General features: G+C 31.6%; 1 protein-coding gene across 1 annotated transcript in view; it reads right to left on the bottom strand.

The window, feature by feature from the left end:
• LOC145252451 (uncharacterized) overlaps window positions 1-23236 on the bottom strand; it is a 64958-nt gene that overhangs the window by 8307 nt on the left and 33415 nt on the right. The window contains exons 3-4 of the mRNA XM_080111853.1: window positions 17629-17913; window positions 6710-6794 (exon numbers count right to left, since the gene is read on the bottom strand). Coding sequence (XP_079967979.1) covers window positions 6710-6794; window positions 17629-17913 — 370 coding nt within the window. The remainder of the gene's footprint in view (window positions 1-6709; window positions 6795-17628; window positions 17914-23236) is intronic.

Below are 23236 nucleotides of genomic sequence, written 5' to 3'. Positions count from 1 at the left end.
ACTCACAAAAGAACGATCCATAAAGTTTGAAAATATGGAGACACACAGACATAGTGAATTTTATAAATTAGATTATTAATACTGGAGAGAACTTGAATGCCTACTAAACACTATCTACAAGTGTCTAAGGTCTCTCTGTACAGGACTTTGTCAGGATAACTTAGCATATGGATACTTTTCCCTACATATAAACCCTGACTAAATATTCCAAATAACTCCGTATTCACGGCTCAAAAAAGATCTCTTCAGTATGGATAAAACACACTGGCTTTTACAAGGATTAGTGTACCTTCTCCAAATGATGTTATCTCCAGTAACAGCTTCAAACTGGATACTTCACCAAACTAGATGAATTCTTATCGTGGAATCCAATAAGACTAAGAAACCACAAGAAAGACATGCTATAACATTTTAATTGTCAATTGTGTAGAAGAAAATTATGTTCAACTTCTTTACTAAAAGAAAAATCAGAACGTTTTCCGTATCAGAATCGGTATCTGAAAAAATTGAGCATAGTTTTTTTAATTCCAAAAACGATTCTTTTAAATTTTTGTTTTGTTTAAAACTTAATTTCCTATTACTGGTACTGGAGAGAATTTAACACTATCCCCGAGAGTCTAAAGTCTCTCCTCAGGCCAAGTTGTCTTCACAAACTCCTGTACAGATAATTTTCCCTACAAGTAAACCCTGATCAAATATTCAAAATCGAATTCACGACACAAATAAGATCTCTTCCGTAGAGCTAATCCACGCTGGCTTTTACAAGTAATCGTGCATCCTCTCCAAGTGATTTTCATTCAAGTAAGAGAACAAAGCTTGATATTCCACCAGACAAGATAAATTTTTGTCCTGGAATCCAAGAGATCACAAGAATGATATACAATAACATATTTGAACGCTTAATTGAGGAGAGGAAAATTATATTCTAAACTTCTTTATCAACTCAATGTTCGAGATATAAAGGAAAGCTTTAATGAAATATTCAAATATCTATGTTTTTTATAGAGATCAACTGTTAGGAAAGGCCCCTTGATTTTTTTAGAACTTCGACTGAAGTAAAATTAAACAAAAAGGTACCAATGATAAATATCTATTGATTTTAAACTACTAGTAAAAATTAACGTTTATAGGTAATAAAAACGAATTTAGGTAAAAATGGCACGAGTGGAGAAATAAGAAAAAAATGGTATAAGTGTGAAATAGAACTTAAAATCGCACAATGAGTTTATCAAAATCTTACAGACGATACATAGACAGTTAACATTAAGTAATTTACTAAATGAAAAAAATCATGTGTGTGTGTGTAACGTAGCCGTTACACTTTATTTTAGCAATTCATCAAAATTAAAATTTACTTTTGTAATTCATCAAAATTAAAATTTACTTTTGTAATTCATCAAAATTAAAATTTACTTTTGTAATTCATCAAAATTAAAATTTATTTTTGTAATTCATCAAAATTAAAATTTATTTTTGTAATTCATCAAAATTAAAATTTATTTTTGTAATTCATCAAAATTAAAATTTACTTTTGAAATTCATCAAAATTAAAATTTATTTTTGTAATTCATCAAAATTAAAATTTACTTTTGAAATTCATCAAAATTAAAATTTACTTTTGAAATTCATCAAAATTAAAATTTACTTTTGAAATTCATCAAAATTAAAATTTACTTTTGTAATTCATCAAAATTAAAATTTACTTTTGAAATTCATCAAAATTAAAATTTACTTTTGTAATTCATCAAAATTAAAATTTACTTTTGAAATTCATCAAAATTAAAATTTACTTTTGTAATCCATCAAAATTAAAATTTACTTTTGAAATTCATCAAAATTAAAATTTACTTTTGTAATTCATCAAAATTAAAATTTACTTTTGAAATTCATCAAAATTAAAATTTACTTTTGAAATTCATCAAAATAAAAATTTACTTTTGAAATTCATCAAAATTAAAATTTACTTTTGTAATTCATCAAAATTAAAATTTATTTTTGTAATTCATCAAAATTAAAATTTATTTTTGTAATTCATCAAAATTAAAATTTACTTTTGTAATTCATCAAAATTAAAATTTATTTTTGTAATTCATCAAAATTAAAATTTATTTTTGTAATTCATCAAAATTAAAATTTACTTTTGAAATTCATCAAAATTAAAATTTATTTTTGTAATTCATCAAAATTAAAATTTACTTTTGAAATTCATCAAAATTAAAATTTATTTTTGTAATTCATCAAAATTAAAATTTATTTTTGAAATTCATCAAAATTAAAATTTATTTTTGAAATTCATCAAAATTAAAATTTACTTTTGAAATTCATCAAAATTAAAATTTACTTTTGAAATTCATCAAAATTAAAATTTACTTTTGTAATTCATCAAAATTAAAATTTACTTTTGAAATTCATCAAAATTAAAATTTACTTTTGAAATTCATCAAAATTAAAATTTACTTTTGAAATTCATCAAAATTAAAATTTACTTTTGAAATTCATCAAAATAAAAATTTACTTTTGAAATTCATCAAAATAAAAATTTACTTTTGAAATTCATCAAAATAAAAATTTACTTTTGAAATTCATCAAAATTAAAATTTACTTTTGTAATTCATCAAAATTAAAATTTATTTTTGTAATTCATCAAAATTAAAATTTATTTTTGTAATTCATCAAAATTAAAATTTACTTTTGTAATTCATCAAAATTAAAATTTATTTTTATAATTCATCAAAATTAAAATTTATTTTTGTAATTCATCAAAATTAAAATTTATTTTTGTAATTCATCAAAATTAAAATTTATTTTTGTAATTCATCAAAATTAAAATTTACTTTTGTAATTCATCAAAATTAAAATTTACTTTTGTACTTCATCAAAATTAAAATTTATTTTTGTAATTCATCAAAATTAAATTTTACTTTTGTAATTCATCAAAATTAAAATTTATTTTTGTAATTCATCATAATTAAATTTTACTTTTTAAATTCATCAAAATTAAAATTTATTTTTGTAATTCATCAAAATTAAAATTTACTTTTGTAATTCATCAAAATTAAAATTTACTTTTGTAATTCATCAAAATTAAAATTTACTTTTGAAATTCATCAAAATTAAAATTTACTTTTGAAATTCATCAAAATTAAAATTTACTTTTGAAATTCATCAAAATTAAAATTTACTTTTGTAATTCATCAAAATTAAAATTTATTTTTGTAATTCATCAAAATTAAATTTTACTTTTGTAATTCATCAAAATTAAAATTTATTTTTGTAATTCATCAAAATTAAATTTTACTTTTGTAATTCATCAAAATTAAAATTTATTTTTGTAATTCATCAAAATTAAATTTTACTTTTGTAATTCATCAAAATTAAATTTTACTTTTGTAATTCATCAAAATTAAAATTTATTTTTGTAATTCATCAAAATTAAAATTTATTTTTGTAATTCATCAAAATTAAAATTTATTTTTTTAATTCATCAAAATTACACTGAAAAGATATAAAATCTTTTCCTTTTTTAACAAAAGAATTTATTACCGTTACTCGTCCATCTTAACACCACTTAAAAGGTCTCTCGCTGCCACATGTGTATCTAGCTTGATCACATTTTTCTTTCCTCCCACCGCATGCTGGCCACAGCTGGCCCATTCTCATTCTGACTTTACACGTCCATTTTCTTTGATGTGCACTTTACTTTTCCCGACCATATGGTGCATTTTTTCTCCTTTTTTTTCTTTTTTCTGCTCATGCACACACTTCCTGATTTGCATATGCATGTTTTTCGGCTGCTGCTGCTGCTAATATCTTTGCAAGCCAGCTATACTTCGCTGCTGCCGATATTTTCCTAACACACTCATATGCACTATGTAATATATAAATTTAAAAGTAGATGATAACTCTAATTTCTAAATATTTAGATAGAAAGTTACTTTGCTTTTAATTTTCAATTTCAGGTAAAAACCCGTGTAACATGGGCACAAGTAAAAATACACTTAAGGAGAGTGGTGTCGATTAGACAAATCTTTTCTTGATAAAAATTGCTTGCAAAATGGTCATGCAATAAACTCATTATGAAATTTTCATTTATATATTTCTCGATTGTGTCATTTTCCCCTGCTAATCCACTTATGCAATTTTACCTGTGCCATTTTTACTGTGTAATTTCCTCTGGTTACATATTCATCTAAAGTCGTTACGTAAATATTTTGTTTTACTGACAATTTAAAAGCAATAAATATTCATTTTTCATCCGTACTAGCAGTGGAAAATAAAGTTTCAAACAACAAAAATGTAAAATTAAAAGAATCGTTTTTGGAATCGGAAATTAGACTAAAAAATATTTTCAGATTCCTTAAAAAGTTCCTATTTTTTCGATTCCTGATTTCAATTAATTGTCCCCACTTTCACTACGTATTTTATAAGTAGATTTTCATTTATACAAACAATCTTCCAGAGTTTTCGCTGGCAGCAGTTTAGTGGGGACCAGACTTTTGAATAAAACAAAATGTATAAACATGTATAGCCAAAATATATTTTTAAACATAGCTCTACTTATTATTGAGCACTATCTATAAGCATTGTAGTTTCATAGGATAAACATGAACAAAGAAACTCTACAAACATTACATCCTAGCCAATGGAGTCAAAGGTTGACTTCATAACTGAGTTTGAATCTCCTGACCAGCAGTAATTATCACTTCCTATCTCTGATGATTGCAAAAGCAGGAAACACTACTGTCTGTAGATATAAAAATAATTAATATAATATATATAAACACACACATACAAACACACAATATTTTGTATATATGTGTGTATATATATATATATATATATATATATATATATATATATATATATATATATATAAATAAAAATTACAATTAAATTTTCCAAAATGATCCAAGATGGTAAAATTAAAGTATTAATGAATTAATATTTATAAAATTATCTCAGCCAGATGTAAAAGCTCGATAAAAACCAAATAGAAAATAGAGCTTATAATACGAGCAAACAGTTAATAAAACATGTTAAAAAACATGTTAAAAAACACTTTGAAATGAGTTAAAAACATATTTAATCTGAAAAGGAAACACTAGATAAGTGGATAGTCCTTAATCCGCGGAGTTTTGAAGAAATACTTTCCTTCTCATCAGAGGGTAGGAATTAGCAAAATGCGGGATCGGATTTTGCATGCAAAAGTATTTGATGAAACAACAAGTAAGTCAAAGATCTTACTTGAAAACAAAAAAGTGAAGCAGAGGGAATATGGTGAAGAAAAAGGTGATTACACGTGAATGGATAGTCTGGTGGAAGATAAATAATCCAGTGACGGTAAAATCCAAATGTATAACTTCTTCGAAACTCTGCGGATTAAGGACTATCCACTTATCTAGTGTTTCCTTTTCAGATTAAATGTTTTTAACTCATTTCAAAGTGTTTTTTAACATGTTTTATTAACTGTTTGCTCATATATATATATATATATATATATATATATATTACGTACACGCAAAGAATAATTAGATATTCAACTCACACACTCTGGACAAACACTGAAACAACATTTATCCATAACTAAAAGACAAACCAACAGCGATCTTTGCATTCTACCAAATTACCTCATCAACAACACAAACTTATGCTACCACAATTCATACTAAGCACAATGTTTCAAACAAACTACAACAGCCTCTCATATATATATATATATATATATAGTGTAAAATTTTGTTGAAAATTCAAAGACTCACGTTTTCTTTTTTATAACCTTCGTTTATTTCCTGGATTTTTTCCATTACAGCTGTTTCATTAATGAGTAGGCAATTTTACGATTTATGTTTCCGTAAAAATATCCTGTCCCCATCAACTTCTTCAGATGTTTATCCATTAGATTTTTACAACAAAAGGTATATTTTTAACATGCTGAACATCGTATTTGGGTAATATATATATATATATATATATATATATATATATATATATATATATATATTACTAGATGAACCGCTTAGAAACGGGTTATATATTTATTTTAATCAAATTTTTCAAAACTTGTTTCATACTCAAAAACAGCAATTGTAAATATGCAAAATTAAGATAAAAATCTCCAAGAGATGTACTTCCATGGATCGTGACTCTGCTTAGAAAAATCTGCATAAATAAAGGATCATTCCTACCAAATTTCATGTTCCAAGGTCTAATATCGTGAAGCTTATTAACAGAAAGACATAGGATAGATATTGAAGTAGCCTGCAACCTCTTTCCCCACAGAAGAGACGTCACAAGCCTGTCTCTGCTCTATCGTTATTTTCATGAGAAGTGTTCATCTGAACTCTAATCTATGGTTCCCTCTTGCCAAACTTTCACAAAAACACTCGACTAGCTAAAACCACTATATGATTTTCTCCACTCTTTATGCCTTAATGTAAACGCAAATTCCATGAACAAAGCTTCTTTCCCAGAACTGCCCTCCTTTGGAGCACTGTTCCGCTGGCATGCTTCCTGGCTGAATACAACATAGCCTTCAAATCTAATGTAAACAAATTCTTGTTATAACCTCATAAATAATCAAATTCCACTCAATTTACACCATTAAACAATTACTAAACTACCACCTTACATTTATTCATCCTTATCCTCGAGTGGCCTTCGGGCCTTGATGAATGTAAAGTAAAAAAAAACCCTGAAGATGTTTTTTTACCTTCCCAAATACATAAGAACAAATTTCCGGTTTTCTTCAACGAGTAAATGTTTCTCCCCTTTGATGAAAGCATCTAAAATCGGATCTGAAAAAAAAAAAAAAAAGTGTTAAAAAAAAATTAAACAAGATATATATATATAAATAAAAATAAAAATTACAAGAAGTTTACCAACGTAATCAAAATGGTAAACTTAAAATATATTATAAATATTAAAGAGTTAATATTTACAAGTAAAATAAACTCAGCCAGATGTAAAAGCGCAATAAAACCGAAACGGAAATAGAGCTTATAATATGAACAAATGATTAATAAAACATGTTAAAAGACATCTTGAAAAAGAGTTAAGAATATATTTAATTTTAAAAAAGGAAGCACAAGATAAGTGGATAGTCCTTAATCCGCGGAGTTTCGAAGAAATACTCTCCTTCTCATCAGAGGGCAGGAATTTTAAAATTAAATATGTTTTTAACTCTTTTTCAAGATGTCTTTTAAAATGTTTTATTAATCATTTGTTCATATATATATATATATATATATATAATTCGTATTCCTGTTTGTTCATAATTTGATTACTATATACAAAACTGAACTGCACGCCTGTGGAACTCTGTTCCGTCTGCCTGCTTCCCTCCAGACTACAACTTGGATCTCTTCAAGTCCAATGTTAACAAATTCCTAATGAACCGCCCCCTTAATTAAACACTTCATTAAATCTCCACACTAACGTAATGTACTTGCAATAACGCTTATCCCTGAGTGGCTTCCGGGCCTTGATAAGTAGTGATCACTGTGTAAAAAAAAAAAAAAAACGTGTCTTACTTTAATCTTTCAGTTATTTCTATATATAGTATGATTCTTGCAAAAATATAAAATTAAAAGATCACCTTATTTGCATATGACATAAACAAAATCGATTTTACTAAATAGCGGTATTTTAGTTAATATTTTTAGCGAGAAAATTGTTTTAAGTATTCTATTTAAAATAGTTATTTAATAAACTTTAAATAACAATTATATTGATAATATATTTAATTTAATTCATTTGGAATTATTATTTCTAACAGCAACCTTTTTTAAAAACTATTTTTAGAGTTATTTTCCCCTAGATGTTATGCATAAAAAAAATAAATGTTCGCCAAATAAAATCATTTCATTAAGTTTCTAGCTGGAAAAATAATTCTGTGTAGATAGGAAAATATTTGGCTTTTATTTTTTTGTTTTAATATTAAAAAAAAAAAAAAAAAACATTTACGAGAAAAATGAACAGATTTCATTTGTTTGTTTTATTTTATTCTTTAAACGGCTATGCAGAAATCGGTCATTTTTCTGATGAGGTGGGGGGAATTACATTGGAAACAAAATAATTTAATTATTTTTATGAGACCATTCTCTACTTTCAACTAACAATTTAATAAACAAAACAAAGCCAAAAATATGACAAATTCAATTTTTTCTTTTTCTTGGGGGGGGGGGTTACATTAGAAACCTAAAACGACAAATAAAAAGCAAATCGAAAAGCCCCCCCCCTAAAAAAAAAGCAAATTGAAACTTTTCTTTATTTACAAAAAAAAAAAAAAAAAAAAAAAAAAAAAAAAAAGCCAGTAAAAACAGTACCCGTACAATAAATAAAGGTAAATGTGTAGTTTAGCAGTGTAAATTATTTGACAGACAAAAAAATTATAAAATCTATTTATTTTTATATAAAATATTATTAGACCCAAAGGCTGAAATAAAACAAAAAATCATTTTTATGTTTTTTTTTATCATTTTTTTATTAGACTAACACGTTTAAAATTTGGCCTTTTTTTTTTTAGGTTTGGCAGATTGGCCTTTTTAGGGCCAAATTTGGCCTTTTTGCGCTCTTTTATTACAAAAAAAAATATGGCGGCCAAAAACATAGTTCATGAAAGAGCTTAAAAATGTCAATCTGCCAAACCTTAGAAAGAGCAAATTTTAAAATCAATATAGCAGCCTTGAATAAATATAAATGATGAAAAAATAATAATAATGAAATTTTGGTGGGGGTATTTTAGCCTTTGGGTCTAACAATGTGTTTATATAAAAATAGTTTTTATATTTTTTGTCTGGCAAATAATTTACGCCGCTAAACTACACATTTACCAAAATAAAAAATAAATGCACCCATTAATGTTTATAAACATTTTTTTTTAGATTCACAAAATCATGAGTTTTCTTAGGACAGTGATCCCTTCTGCCGAAATATCTGGTCGAGACGATATCAGATACTTCTTTTTGTGGGCGATTACATTTACATGTTTTTATCCGTTCTTTTATTTTTGAAATTGTTGTGGGGGTATCCACGTTGCTCATGATGAAAATGATTGGTATAGCAGGCATGTTTCAAATGGAACTTCATGTTAACCCTGGCAACGCCGGATACCCTTGCTAGTGTATATATATCACCGATGAAGACTGAAGGATTGGTCGAAAATTATGTACTTATAAAAAAAGTTTTTTAAATTTTTTTTCATAATATATATATATATATATACTAGCATTTCAGCCCGGCATTGCCCAGATTTTTGGATGTGTCTGTTGAGCAAATAAAAAAAAAGGAAAACAACGTGGTAGTAGGAAGGCAGGCCCGAACCTGTACTGCGAACGGGGGAAAAAACTTGACATCTATGCTGTTACGACCACCGCCAAACCGTAAGTGACATTTTTTTAAATTAAGCTAGACAATCGAAAGGAGAGGATGACTTTCAAAAATATCAGCGAAAAAAGCGACCCCCCCCCCTGTAGAAAAGTTCTCAGTTGAAGGTGAAGATATTAATGTTTTTAGCTAATTTTTCGATATTTGTCGTCTGAAAGGTCGAGCTTTAAAACGATACTGATCTTGGTAAAATCTGTTGCCTCTGTCGAAAATTTTAGGCACACATACAAACATACATACATACATTTATATATTGGTAACTAAAAATTTTCGACCCAAACCGATTAAAATGCTTGCCCTATCTCTGAATACCCTTTATGTAAAATTTCAAATGTTTAGACCAGAAATTGTCTGAGTAATTTGGAAGAGACCGCAGAGGTCAAATTTTTAAAACTCTGACCCCTATTATGACCCCTTAACATTTATTGTTTTGTGCTCAAATCAAGTTATTAAGTTAGATCCATGGCAAAGGAACCTATATCTAAAATTTCAAGTGATTAGACCCAAAATTGTCGGAGGAGTTTGGTAGAGTCCTCAAAGGTCAAATCGTTGAACTTTGACCCCTTAACAGCCACATTTCTGGCCGAAAACCGATCCCAAAGATTTTCCCAAATCTCAGTACACTGTATATCAAATTTCGAGTTTGTAGACTAAAAATTGATAGAATTATTGCGTAGACACACACACACAGACACGTTCACTTTTATAGATATATACTAGCGAGGGGTACCCAGCGTTGCCCGTGTGTTTGTAGGGGTGTGTGGTGTTAAATAAAAAAGAAACCGGGGGGGTGGGGGTAGGATCGAAGCCGAACCCCTGAGGCGGAGTTTGAAAATAAAATCGGCCAAGACGACGACGATTACGATGTAAGCATTGTTATAAGCGAAGTAAGAAAAGAAAACAACGTTTTAATTAAGCCGGGGGGGGGGGGGGTAAAACAACAAACGATTAAAACAGAAAAATGAACGTTACGTGAAAAATGGCTTAAATAATACAGGGTTCAATATTTAAATTTAAAAAATCGAAAAAAAAAAGACATCTCACACCACGATTCGAATCCAAAACGTTTAGATAATGAACCAAGGCCTTAACTACCTGCGCTAAAGCGGCGTATATAAATTTTGTTCGGTTTATCAACTATTTAAAGAAAATCAGGTCACGACGTCATCTGATGCATGCGTTGTTGACCCTCCCCTCTGTCGATTTCGGATCTCTCTCTCTCTCTCTCTCTCTCTCTGTTTGCGTCTCTCTCACTCTCTCTCTCTCACTTCGTCTTCCTTACTCTAAAGACTGGAAAATGGCGTCTGGCTGTTTTTATTTTTAAAAACTTCGTTCGTTAATATTTTTTGTAAGCGTATTTTTTTTTTACTTCACATGTTTGTCTTGTTATTTTTCGTTTAACTATCGTATCTACCTATTTTGAATGTCGTAATAACTTTGGTAACGTTGCCATAGCGTAGAAGTTCATAGTTTAGCTTTAATTAATTTTTTTTTACCGATAACAACATTTTTAAATTGTAAATTAAGACTGCCATTAGAGCTTGCTGACGTCAAGATCACGTGACATGACTCAGCAGGTTTTAAATACAAGTTGACCCAAAATAAACGGGCGCGTGTATACTTTATGTAGAATAGTTGGCAGCCGTATTTTGGGGGGAAGTTATAAATCGATTTAAAAATATGTAATGTTTAACATTTAAATGTCACTTTTTTGGGGGGCCCCTCATGCAGAAAATCGATCAGTTGACACACTTCTGATGGTCACTTTGGGCCAATTTTTCGATATTTGTCGTCCGGAAGGTGGGGCTTTCATATGAGATCAAGTTTGTGAATTTTTGTAGTGTCTGTCGAAAGATTTTAGCAGACACACAAACATACATACACACAAACAAATGTTTCTCAAAAAAAATAAAAATATCTGATATCAAGTTGCAAAGTTCTTCTAGGGGACGGCTACTATACAGCGAGATATGATGGAGTATGCAAGTACCTCCACTGGATCATCTGTAAAAAATTAAACATCCAGTGTAGCAGCAAGTCCTGGGAACATCAACCTGAAAAAACAGTTGGAAATGATTTATATACCATACATTACGACCATGTAATCCCTACAGCCACCTACCTTGAAAATGCTGCTGTGAAACCTGACATAGTTATATGGAATAAGTCAGAGAAAGTTGCAACCTTGATTGAAGTGAGTGTTCCTAATGATGGCGGTCTTAACAGAGCTGAAAGAGAGAAACAGACCAAATACCAAGGTCTCATGTATGATATGAAAAGAAACTGGAACCTAAAGGGGATATCGATCATACCAGTTATCATAGGTGCCACAGGACTTATGAAGAAGAACCTGAAGTCCTACCTAACTAATATTCCTGGTGAACCAAGTGCAAAAGAGATTCAGACAATTGCACTTAAGGGAACAGCGAGGATACTAAAAAGAGATCTCGGTTGGTTTCAATAAAAAAGTGGGGCAATGTTGGCAGCTGGTTTGGCTGCCCCATACCCGGCATTACAATCTTCAAAGGAAGAAAAATAAAAAAAAAATAAAAACAAACATACATACACACATTTTCGCTTTTATATATATAGATAATAAAATACATTACTAAAAATAATAAATACATATGTACACACGTATGCATTTATACATAAACGAATATACACACAACAAAAAGTTTCAAAACAAAAAGAGCCTGATCTAAAAAGGAGAGAATTGGGTTAGGGTTTTATTTTAAAACTTTTATTGAGAAAGCTCAATTCAGGTAACTTGATTATGTAGTAGAGCTGACATCTATTCAATGTAGCCACCTTCAGCCTCAATCACCGCCTCGATATGGGTCCGGAACTGGGAGCATGCCTTTTCCACAAACACCGGCAGGAGTTTGGCAAATATTCGACGGATGGCAGTGATCAGGTTGGCTTTGGTGTTGTGGGAGGTCATGTTGGTGATGTTCACGACGTATGACCAAACGAAGTAGTTCAGCATCAGGTCAGGGGAGGAGGGGGACAGTGAGAGGAGGGTGTGAAGTCATAGTACTCCTTCTGAAGCCAAGCCTGGATCTCTTTGGACTTGTGGACCAGTGCAGAATCCTGCTGCCACAACCAGGGTCTGCCAGCGGCCACCTCACTGCACCAGGGGATCACCACACTCTTCAGCATATCTATGTACACTTTGGTGTTGACTTTTAAGCTGACTTCGAAGATGTGAGGTGGCATGATGTGGCCCTCACTTGAAACCACACCAAAACTATAACTGTAGCCAGAAACTTTGTTTTCATCATCCTAGGCACACCCTCAAGCATTGAACCGTTCGGATTTGCATTTTGAGGATGCTGGCAATGGTCCTGTTGTCATAACTTAGATCGGTAGAGAACATAAGTTGTACAGTAGTACATCTCCAATCTCACTCATTGAATATTGCGTCACTTTCAGACATGATAGAAGGCCTCTATTGCTCTTGGGATTTATACAGAACCGGGCAACTAGTAAATGGTCTGCAGCAAAAGAAAACCGGTTTTCATCAAATGGAAATGGAATCATGTCGTCTTTTCTATGGCGACAATTTTATCGTTCCACCCTGTATATATAATATGAACCATCTGTACGGTTATCTATTATCAAATAATGTAATTGTGAATTTTAAATGTGTAATTATGAGATAAAAAAAAAAAGAAAAAAAAGAATAGATAAAGCCTGAAAAAAGAGGAAAAGATAAGACCAACCCATGAAAGATTCGTCAATATGTTTATCATAAACTTATATGTAAATGATAGGAAAATTTTTATTAATGGCACATGATACAAGTACTTCTTATGCAGGGCACGTGGTACAAAAATGTGTGAATAAATTGAACGTAGAATGCAATACAGTTTGATTGATTTACATGAAGATTGGCTGTTATATAAAGAGATAAACACAAAAACATTGTGAACATTTTGGTGGTAGGCCGAAACAATTGTATGCTCTGAATGAAAAATAAAAGTTCATTTCTTGATGAATTTGTAACAGTTTGTTCTTTGCATTCAAGGTGGTTAATATAAGATAAGAACCACTTGATGATGCAAACATTTTATTAAGAAAAAAAAATTAATTTGATCTTTTTTCTTCTTTATTTTTTACATTTTTTTTTTCTCTCTTTTTGTAATTGAAATGTATTTATTAATTTCGGATTTTAGAAAATCCATCATCAGACACTGAAGAATCCTTTCTTTTTGTTGTTTTGTTCCTAAGTTGAATATCAGTGCCCTCCTGTTGGTGTTTTGAGGATATGTGCTGGTGGTGTCATTCGCACGCTAAAGAATACATTTCTGTAAAACGAACAGAGTTCTCTAGATTACTATTATTATAAACTAGCGGGGGTACCCGGCGTTGCCCGAGTGTTTGTTTCCGGGACGGGGGGGGGGGAGTTTTAAAAAATGTTATGGTAGGTAAGTAGGAAGGATCAAACCCGGAGTCATGAGTAAAAGTAGGAAAATAAAGTGTGAAAAAAAAACAACAAAAAAAACATCTGCAACGTTAACAGTTCGGCCACCAAGAAAAGTCCATTCCAGTTGTTTAGAAAAAAAAAAAAAAAAAAAAAAAAAAACGACAAGGTAGGTCGGCGCGAACGTGAAAATATAATGTGAATTGTCCAGCACGCTAACCACTACGCCACAGAGCACTGCAGCTTAGTTTAGTGATTTTAAATAACTTCACATGAAAGAACTACGAAGCCAAACCGGTGTTCTCTTCTAAACTGTTCCTTGTGAACGAACCAGAAACGGTGTTAAGTGGTGGCAGGGGGAGGAGGAATTTATAAGAGAGAAAATATTTTACCACTTCCATTGATCTTAACCGATTTTGGCCGTGACTTCTCAGCAGAAAAAGTATAGAAATCTAAGATTATTGAGGAATTTGAGAAATAATAAGCCTATAACACACCTCAGATATTGTTCTGCCGTTTGTGCATATTATATTTGCATGAAATATCTTGATTTTTAATCCTATTAAGGTCAAAATCAGACGGGAAAAAATGAGTTCATTTTATTTATATAGAGATGTGTCATCTATAATATAAATCTCACCTGTCTGTTTAAATGTATGTATGTATGCCTAAAACTTTCAACAGAGGCGACAAATTTTCATCAGGTATCAGTTTGAAGCTCAATCCTTCGGATGACAAATATCAAAAAAATTAGCTAAAAACATTAATTCCTTCACCCTCAATTGAGCACATTTTTACAGGAAAGGGTCACTTGTTTCGCCAATATTTTCGAAAGTCATCCCCGCTTTTCGATTGACTAGCCTTAATTTAAACCTTCGCCACTTCCGGTTTGGCAATAGACGCCATGGAAAGACATCACATTCTTTTTTTTTTCACATTCTTTTCCTCCTTCGCGGTACAGGTTTAAGCCAGCCTGCTTACTACCACTTTTTTTTGCTCAACATTCACCTCCAAAGACCCAGGCAACGCCGGGTACCCAGGCTAGTTATGAGATAATAAAGAAAAAGTAAAGATTAAGTCGTGAACAAAATAAAAATGTCTATCATAAAGGTTCATCAATATGTCGACTTGCATGTAAATGATACAAAAATTTATATCAATGCAAATGTCATGATTTGAATGTACAATTGTAAAAAAAACTTTTATAATTATCATCAGCATCTCTAGTCAAGATGATGGAGTTCACATGCTCGCACCAGATTTCCCCATCCCGCATGACTACTTCCAGGTCCCGCCTCTCAACATTGGCATTTATTGCAATGACATCTGGGTATGTGAGCATTCTACTTCTGGATTGGCTAGTAAGATTCCATAGAAGTATGGAAGGAATAATTTCATTTACTGCTCTAAAACAACAGCCTGCAAACTGAACATGTCTTGCTTTGACAATAGATGATGCAAATATAAGTTCATCCGAGATTTGTTGGAAGAAATACCGGAAACACACTTGGAGATACAATACACATTTGAAACTGTCAGTTTTTGTATTTCTAGCTTCCAAACGGTAATGAAATTTTTTAAAACATAGAAAATGTATTGAAACTAAGATAGGAACAGTGGGAAAAATAAAAAAATAATAATTTAACACAACGCGAAAAAAAACCTCAATAATTAGCAACGCAAAAGTTCACAACACATTTACAAAATAATAGCTAGTATTTTGTAGCATAACCATTATTGTTGATTACAGCATGCAGACGTTTTGAGTAATCTCCTACGAACTTCTTACATGTGTCTTTGTGTTATTTTATTCCATTCTTCCACACAAATTCTCTCTAATTCTCACACATTTGAAGGTTCTCTTCTATGGACCCATAATTTCAATTCTCCCCATAAATTCTCTATAAGGTTGAGATCGGGAGATTGACTCGGTCAATTTAAAACTCGGTCAATTTAAAATTTATTTGAGTTAAACCAATTTTGTGTGAGTTTATCAGTGTGTTTTGGATCATTATCATGTTGAAAGATCCAATCTGATTTCAATTTGAGCAACTTCACTTTCTTTAAGATTTTTCTCCAAGATACTTCTATAAAGTGCTCCATTCATTTTTCCTTTTATTATTTACACTTTTCCTACACCTCTTGCACTAATAGAACCCCAGATCAGAAGGGATCCTCCTCCAAATTTTACTGCTGGAATGGGTTGTTTTTTTGACTGGTATTCAGCACCTTTTTTCTCTCCAAACTTTCGGTGTTTTTAAAGTGCCAAACAAATCAATCTTAGTCTCATTTGACCAAAGCACGTTATGCAACAAACTCTAGAGGCTTGCTTGCATACTCATTTGCAAAATCAAGTCTAGCAGGAACATGCTTTGGCTTAAGAAAGGAAGTTTTCCTTGCTAATCTAGAGAAGATGTCTTTAACATGAACAGTTCTACTGATTGTCTCATTGCTAACTTTAATTTCACTGTTTTCTAAGTCCTTCTGCAGCTCTTCAAGAGTAATTCTAGGCGAATTCATAACCTTCCTTGAAATAATGAAAAGAATATGCTGTTGTCACAGTCGTAATTATTAGACAATTTTACGTTATTAGACCTAAGAACTTGAAATCTGGGAGGAAAGTTGTTAGGGATATTTTGTTGACATTGGTTTCCCTGGTTTGCTCATGAGAAGAACCACGTCAATGTTGACAATATCACTCATGAAAGTAGTACTGTGGAGACGACAGAACTCCAACATGGTATTCTGTTTTAGCATACACACACACACTTGAGTATATATCTGTTAATATCTTATGTTTTTATATAGACGGATGTTGTTCTCGGTTGATTGACTGTGTCTTACTGTGTCGAATATATACTTGAGAGTCAAAAGAATGAAAAGAATATGCTGTTGTCACAGCCCTAGTTATGACTAATACTACATCATCTGAAACTCTTCGTTCAAACTCCTGGCTTAACATTCACAGGCAACACAAATAAATTAAGAAGCTTAGCTGATAGTGCAGATTCTATTAGTTTGAGACTTTGGGAGGGGGGACAATGTCTAAGAGTGAGAGACTAATGATTGATGCACCAACAACAATACTCCATGCATGGGCGAACTGTGGCTTTGTAAAGATATAGGTAACTCTCTGGTGTGAGTAATTTTCTAGCATGGTAAAGGGAGCCTACCTTCTTTACAATGTCCTCAATGTATTTGTTATAATTGATGTTGCTTGCGAATGTTTAGTTGAGGAGGTTGAAGGATGAGCTCTCAGGTAGAATGTTATTTGTCATGACAATTTGTGTTTTGTAGTTGTTACAAGAAATCCCTATGTTATTTAATAATGGTCATATACCACATTATGCTTGACCTTGTGTCACATCTAATTCTGAGAGGAGAGGTACAGATAAAAGGAAAAGCATAATCTTATGGCTTTTACAGGACTTCATTACACCTTGTCCACTGCACATTCAAACCAAGGAGAAACAAAATAATCTTGAATTGAAAACCATGTTTAATTTCAGAAGAGTTTACAATGGGTAGCTCTTCTGTACAAGTCTTGGAGATGAAGAGTTTTTAGTGGTTACATTAGTCTCAGATTTTATAATTTTGCAAAAGATCATTCTCATGTTGACACGAAAAAAACTTATATGCTGGAATGTTAAAAGAATTCTGGTTTCTGATTGGTTACTAGCGGAACGTAGCTCCATTTGATTGGTCAGTTTCTATCCTTAGTGCCGATAAGGAAAACCTTCCAAATTTCGGTGATCATACCCTCGTTTTATATGAAAAAATATTGCAACAAATAAAAACTCAAAGCAAGTCAACTTTACCTTTGCAATGAACGAGATGGTTAAAATCTCCAACTTGGTGCGACACATTGTCAAAGACATGGACTTTGATGGACAGCAGACCAACATTAGGAGGAATGAATTGGATTGAAGAATTGGCGGTATCAAGATAGTTGGTGCCATTGATGCTCCACTTGTAGATTAACACTTCGAGTCTTTCGTCAGTCGGAACAAATACAGCAGATGCCGGTTTCCCTACCATTAATACGGATGGGTTTCCGTGGAAATCTCGATCTTGTTCAATTTTCAGAATGCCATTTAACGTGTCTGGAAAAAATAATCAAAAAGTCATTCCATGGAAATTTTAGCAAAAAATAAAACATCGGAATAAAATAGTTATTGCTAGAAATCAATTACGATAATAATTCTCACAGGTTTATATTAACATAAACATGTTAGCCACATAAATTATTTCAGTTAATCGTTTTCGGGTATTTCACTTGTAAATATGCAAAGTTAATATTCGCTAGCATGACCCATTAACCGGCGTTGCCCGATGGAAGCATGCTCCTCCTTGTGGAAAAAAAAAAAAAAAAAAAAATGAACTACGGTTGTTGGTGATCAATCCCCAACGTCCTAATGTTAAGAATGGGTTTCAGAATGGACACCCATAACCTTCTCATGTTAAGAACGGCTTTCGGAATGGACACAACCAACCTCGTCATGGTAAGAATGGCTGTCGGAATAGACACCCCATTTTATGAGTGGGGAGAGGACTGTCAAAGTATTTGCTCCAAGTTAAACCTTGATATGTTGTCAGCATACCCACCCGCAAAGACTATAAACCAAAAAAAAAAGTAGGGGTGGGTGGCAGTGTCATGCAGAGAGGAGTATACGTTTTTATCGTGTGTGTGCAGAATAGTGAATTACAGTGCATAATGAATGTCATTATATTTCTACTTGTTTTCGCCAAAGTTAAAATAGCTTGCCATATTCAGCAGAGTCTAAAATCTATGCAAGTCATCAGTTTAAAGGAAATAGTGTAGTTGGTGCTAAGGTAAAAAAAAAGTACCTTAAAAAAAAAAAAAAAAAAAAAAAAAAAAAATGAATGTCTGAAAAGAGAACTAAACAAAACCAATATATAACAAATAAGTATATCCGTAGGCAATGTAATGAAGGGGAAATCTGTACTTTAGTGGCATAAATTATTTGATATACAAAGAAAGTAAAAAAAAAACTGGTGTAAATGTAAATTGTCAAATACAAACTGAATGAAAAGTAATGAAAATAACGGCTTAAAATTCGTTTTATATATATATATCGTTTTTATTATTTCGAAAGTGAAAAATAATTTTTTGTTTTTCACCTAATCACCCCAATATAGGCTTCGTGCCACTTTGATGTCGGGGGCTACTTCAACTCTTATTAAGAGAATCGGTGGACATTTATGAAATCCCCCCCCCACTTCTAAATTTCTCAATTTACATTTCTTTTTCACGTTAATCTCATCGAGTACAAATTTAATTTACAGATTAAGAAAAATAAAAGTGAAAAAAAAAAGGACTTATTGTCGAGGATCATTTTTCAATTATAAGAGTGAGAAAAATATTGTTGCAATATTTGTTGTTTGTTTTCTTTTGTGTGTATCGATATTCATATTAAAAACCTTTTCTATTTATTTAAAAAGAAAATACAATTTTCTTATATCTTGGTTGTGGAATTGCATTCACTAGCAAACGATCTAACTAATTTGCATATTCTTTTAAACATTCATTTTAATTAATTCCCTATTAGTTGCTTCGGTTTTTCAATGGGATAATTATCTTTAGTTAACTATTACCTGCAATTATATTCATGCAGATATTCTATATGATTTATACTTGCATAATATTTGCGGAAAATGTTTATAGTAAACACAAAATTGTTTCCATATATATTTATGTATACGTATATATTTTTGTTAAACAAATCTATCTATCTATATATATATAAAAGTGAACGTGTCTGTATGTCTGTTTGTGTACATTTCCCTACGCAATAACTCTGTCAATTTTCAGTCTACAGACTCGAAATTTGATATACAGAGTACTGAGATTTGGGAAAATCTATGTGATCGGTTTTCGGCCAGAAATTTGGCTGTTAAGGGGTCAAAGTTCAACGATTTGATCTTTGAGAACTCTGCCAAACTTCTCTGGCAATTTTGGGTCTAAACACTTGAAATTTTAGATATAGGTTCCTTGGACATGGATCTAACTTTACTTGATTTAAGCCCAAAACAATAAATGTTAAGGGGCCATAATAGGGGTCCAAATTAAAAACATTTACCGTTTTTTTTTTTTTTTTTTGCTCAGCGTACATCTCACACCCGGGCACCCATGGTAGTAGTTAACTAAAGATGATTATCCCATTAGAAAACCGAAAAAAAATAATAGGGAATTAATTAAAATAGATGTTTATAATATATATATATATATATATATATATCCATAAATAACACCCTACCTGAGGATTCTTCTTTCAAACTCCTCGGCTTAACATACATTGAGGCTGCTACAAAGACAGTGGGTTCCCTCTATCGAGCTAGAAGACTACTCACACCCGAGAGTATCTTGTCCCGCTACAAAGCCAACATTCGTCCATGCATGGAGTATTGTTGCCACATCTGGGCTGGTGCATCTGCCACTACTCTCCCTCTTTCTGGATAGGGTCTAAAAAAAGTCTCCAATCTAATAGGTCCCACTTTGGTAACTAAGCTCCAACCCCTGTCCCATCGCCGCAATGTTGCATCACTGTGCCTGTTTTACAAATATTTTCATGGAATATGCTCTGATAAACTTATCGCATTTGTGCCCCCTAAACTACATATCTCTGACAAACCTGCTTAGCAACAAAATCACACCCCTTCTCTGCTGAGGTTCCTAAATGCCAGAAAGCTTTCTTCTCTAATACTTTCTTCCCTCGAACAGCTAGACTTTGGAATTCCCTTCCTGCTGCCTGCTTCTCCGACTGTACTCATATAGCAAGTTTAAATGTAATGTAAACCAACATCTTGTTAATCTTTTCTAGGCATGGTCCCAAATAGTAGCCCCTTACGTCCAAGTGGCAATATGTCTTGGGAGGGGTGAACGCGAGTAATGTGTGTGTGTGTGTGTATATATATATATATATATATATATATACATACATACACACACATATATATGACTACTTCATTTAATCCATAAATTAGTATACGAAAATATAATTTTATGCATACATTTTCAGTATTTACTTCCAGTGCTCAATACATAGGTAGAGCTAGGTAGTAAGTTATAAAAATATATATGACAATTAAGCTACACATAATATTCTGCGTTCCATTCTCGTGAATATGTATATGTACATAAAAAAATGCGCGGTAAGCACAACTCTTCACATAAGCCTGACGAATTCGCACGAGAATGAAACGTGGAATATTCTGTGTAGCTTAATTGCCATATATATATTTATAACTTATGGTACAAAGACAAGTGGATATGGAGAAAAAGTGAGAATTCAGAAAGACAGAAATACGAGCTCAAATCAGCCATAAGTATTTGCATATATGAAAAAATAAGCTATTTTTAATTCTTCATAAATATCTGTTTTCGGCAAAAAATAAATTGCTTTTTTGTTTTTGTTATTCCTTTGTTTTGGGTTTTCTTTCAGACTTCATTGAAATCTTTTTTTAAAGATGTTCAGTAAGAACAAGTTTTTTTTTTTTTTTTTTTTTTTTCAATTATAAAATCACAAAAATAAAAAAAAATTAAAAATGCACCCCCACCCCGTTGGCAAAATAGAGATTATTTTTAATAACGGGAAAAAAATTATTTCTTAATGTTTATTTTTTTTAATTATTTTTTCAATTTGATATTATTGATCTGTCAATGTCTGATCACGTGACAATTTTTTATGACTTCACAAATTCTGATCTTTTTTCATATTTGTTATTTTATGAGGATTGAAAACGATGACATTCTTTTTCAAATTCTTTAGATCGGAACAAAATGCGGACGGGTTAATTCTTCAGATACGTCCATAGAATCTGTGTGGATAGCAAACGAGATATTCTATTTCAAGTTCAACTGTGACAGACTTAAAAAAAAAAAAGAAAGCTATCTAGAACTTTGACGTGACAGTCCAAAGAAAAACTTATATAAAAGTTTAGCATATTAGACCAAAAAAACATGCTATTTCACGATTAAGTGTGACATTCAAGGAAAATACTGTTTCATGCCTTACTAAATCTGAGGAACATGTTACTCCAAGCTCAAGTGTGCCAAACTTCTGATGCATCAATGTAAAAACTAAAATTAATAACAATTAACGGGACCTGTGGAAATTCCACAAGAAACTCATTCTTTCTTAGAACTGCACGCCTGTGGAATTGTCTTCCGTTTTCCTGCTTTCCGGCTGACTACAATATGGTTGCGTTCAAGTCTAAAGTAAATAAGTTCTTGATGAGCCGTCCCATATAAGTTATTAAATTTACCAAATTTTCATTACTAATGATTACTATATTGACCAATTTCTACTGTACACTCTTTAACCCTTATCCTTGAGTGGCCTCTGGGCCTTGATAATGTGGTGATGCCTTTGTAAAAAAAAAAAAAAAAAAAAAAAAAATATGTAATATATTGATGTTGGCATTCTGTAGATGTTCAGCGTAAATGGAGACGCTCTGATATTATTGTAGCTCTTTTGTTAAAACTGCAAAAGTATTTATTTTAGCTAGCACGAACGCCCGGCAAAGCCTGGTCGTAAAGTTTGCTTAGATATTTTTTTTAATTCTTACAGATTTCGTATATATTATTATAGAGTTAATGTTTTTTTTTGGGGGTTTTTTTTTTTTTATTTATTTTACAAGGAGGTCACCACTTATCAAGGCTCGGAAGCCACTCAGGGATAAGGGTTATTGCGTGTACAGTACGTTGTACGTTAGTGTTGAGATTTCATAAAGTGTCTACTTAAAGGGGCAGTTCATTAGGAATTTGTTTATGTTGGACTTGAAGACATCCAAGTTTTAGTCAGGTGGGAAACAGGCAGACAGAACAGAGTTCCACTGGCGTGCTGTTCTAAGAAAGAAGCTTTTTTCATGGAATCCACGTTTTGATTTAGGCACAGATATAGAGTGGGGAAATTTTTTGACAGTGGCTTCAGCTAGACGGGTGTTTTTCGTAAAAGATTGGCGAGGGGGGACCAGAGATTTGAGCTCAGACGAGCACTTGCCATGGAAATAACGATAAAACAAAGACAGGCTCGCAACGTCTCTTCTGTGGGAGAGAGGTTGCAGGGAAGAGAAAAGGGCATCCCCCACAAAGCCACGGAGTCTATTTTGTACTCTGTCAAGGCAGGGTAGGCTATAAAGTTCCCATTTCAAAAATAAAAAAATATATATATGACTTGGGTGCATTAGCTTGAATCGAAACCGAAATAAAAACTTATGAAAAAAATATATTTATATAACTTGAGTTCCTTCAGCCATAATCGAAACCAAAACCAAAACTTATGAAGAATTCTTGGTAAAGAAATGGAAGTACATAACAATTAAACGACCCCGGATGTAAGGTTAGTTGGTTGTTTTATGGCATATCAACCCTTTTCAGGTTATTTAATGCCAAATCCAGTGATT

This window comes from Euprymna scolopes, chromosome 29 (genome assembly GCF_053919585.1).
Source record: "Euprymna scolopes isolate OS-2025 chromosome 29, ASM5391958v1, whole genome shotgun sequence".
NCBI classification, from domain to species: domain Eukaryota; kingdom Metazoa; phylum Mollusca; class Cephalopoda; order Sepiida; family Sepiolidae; genus Euprymna; species Euprymna scolopes.
This window is presented reverse-complemented; position numbering and strand designations above follow the sequence as displayed.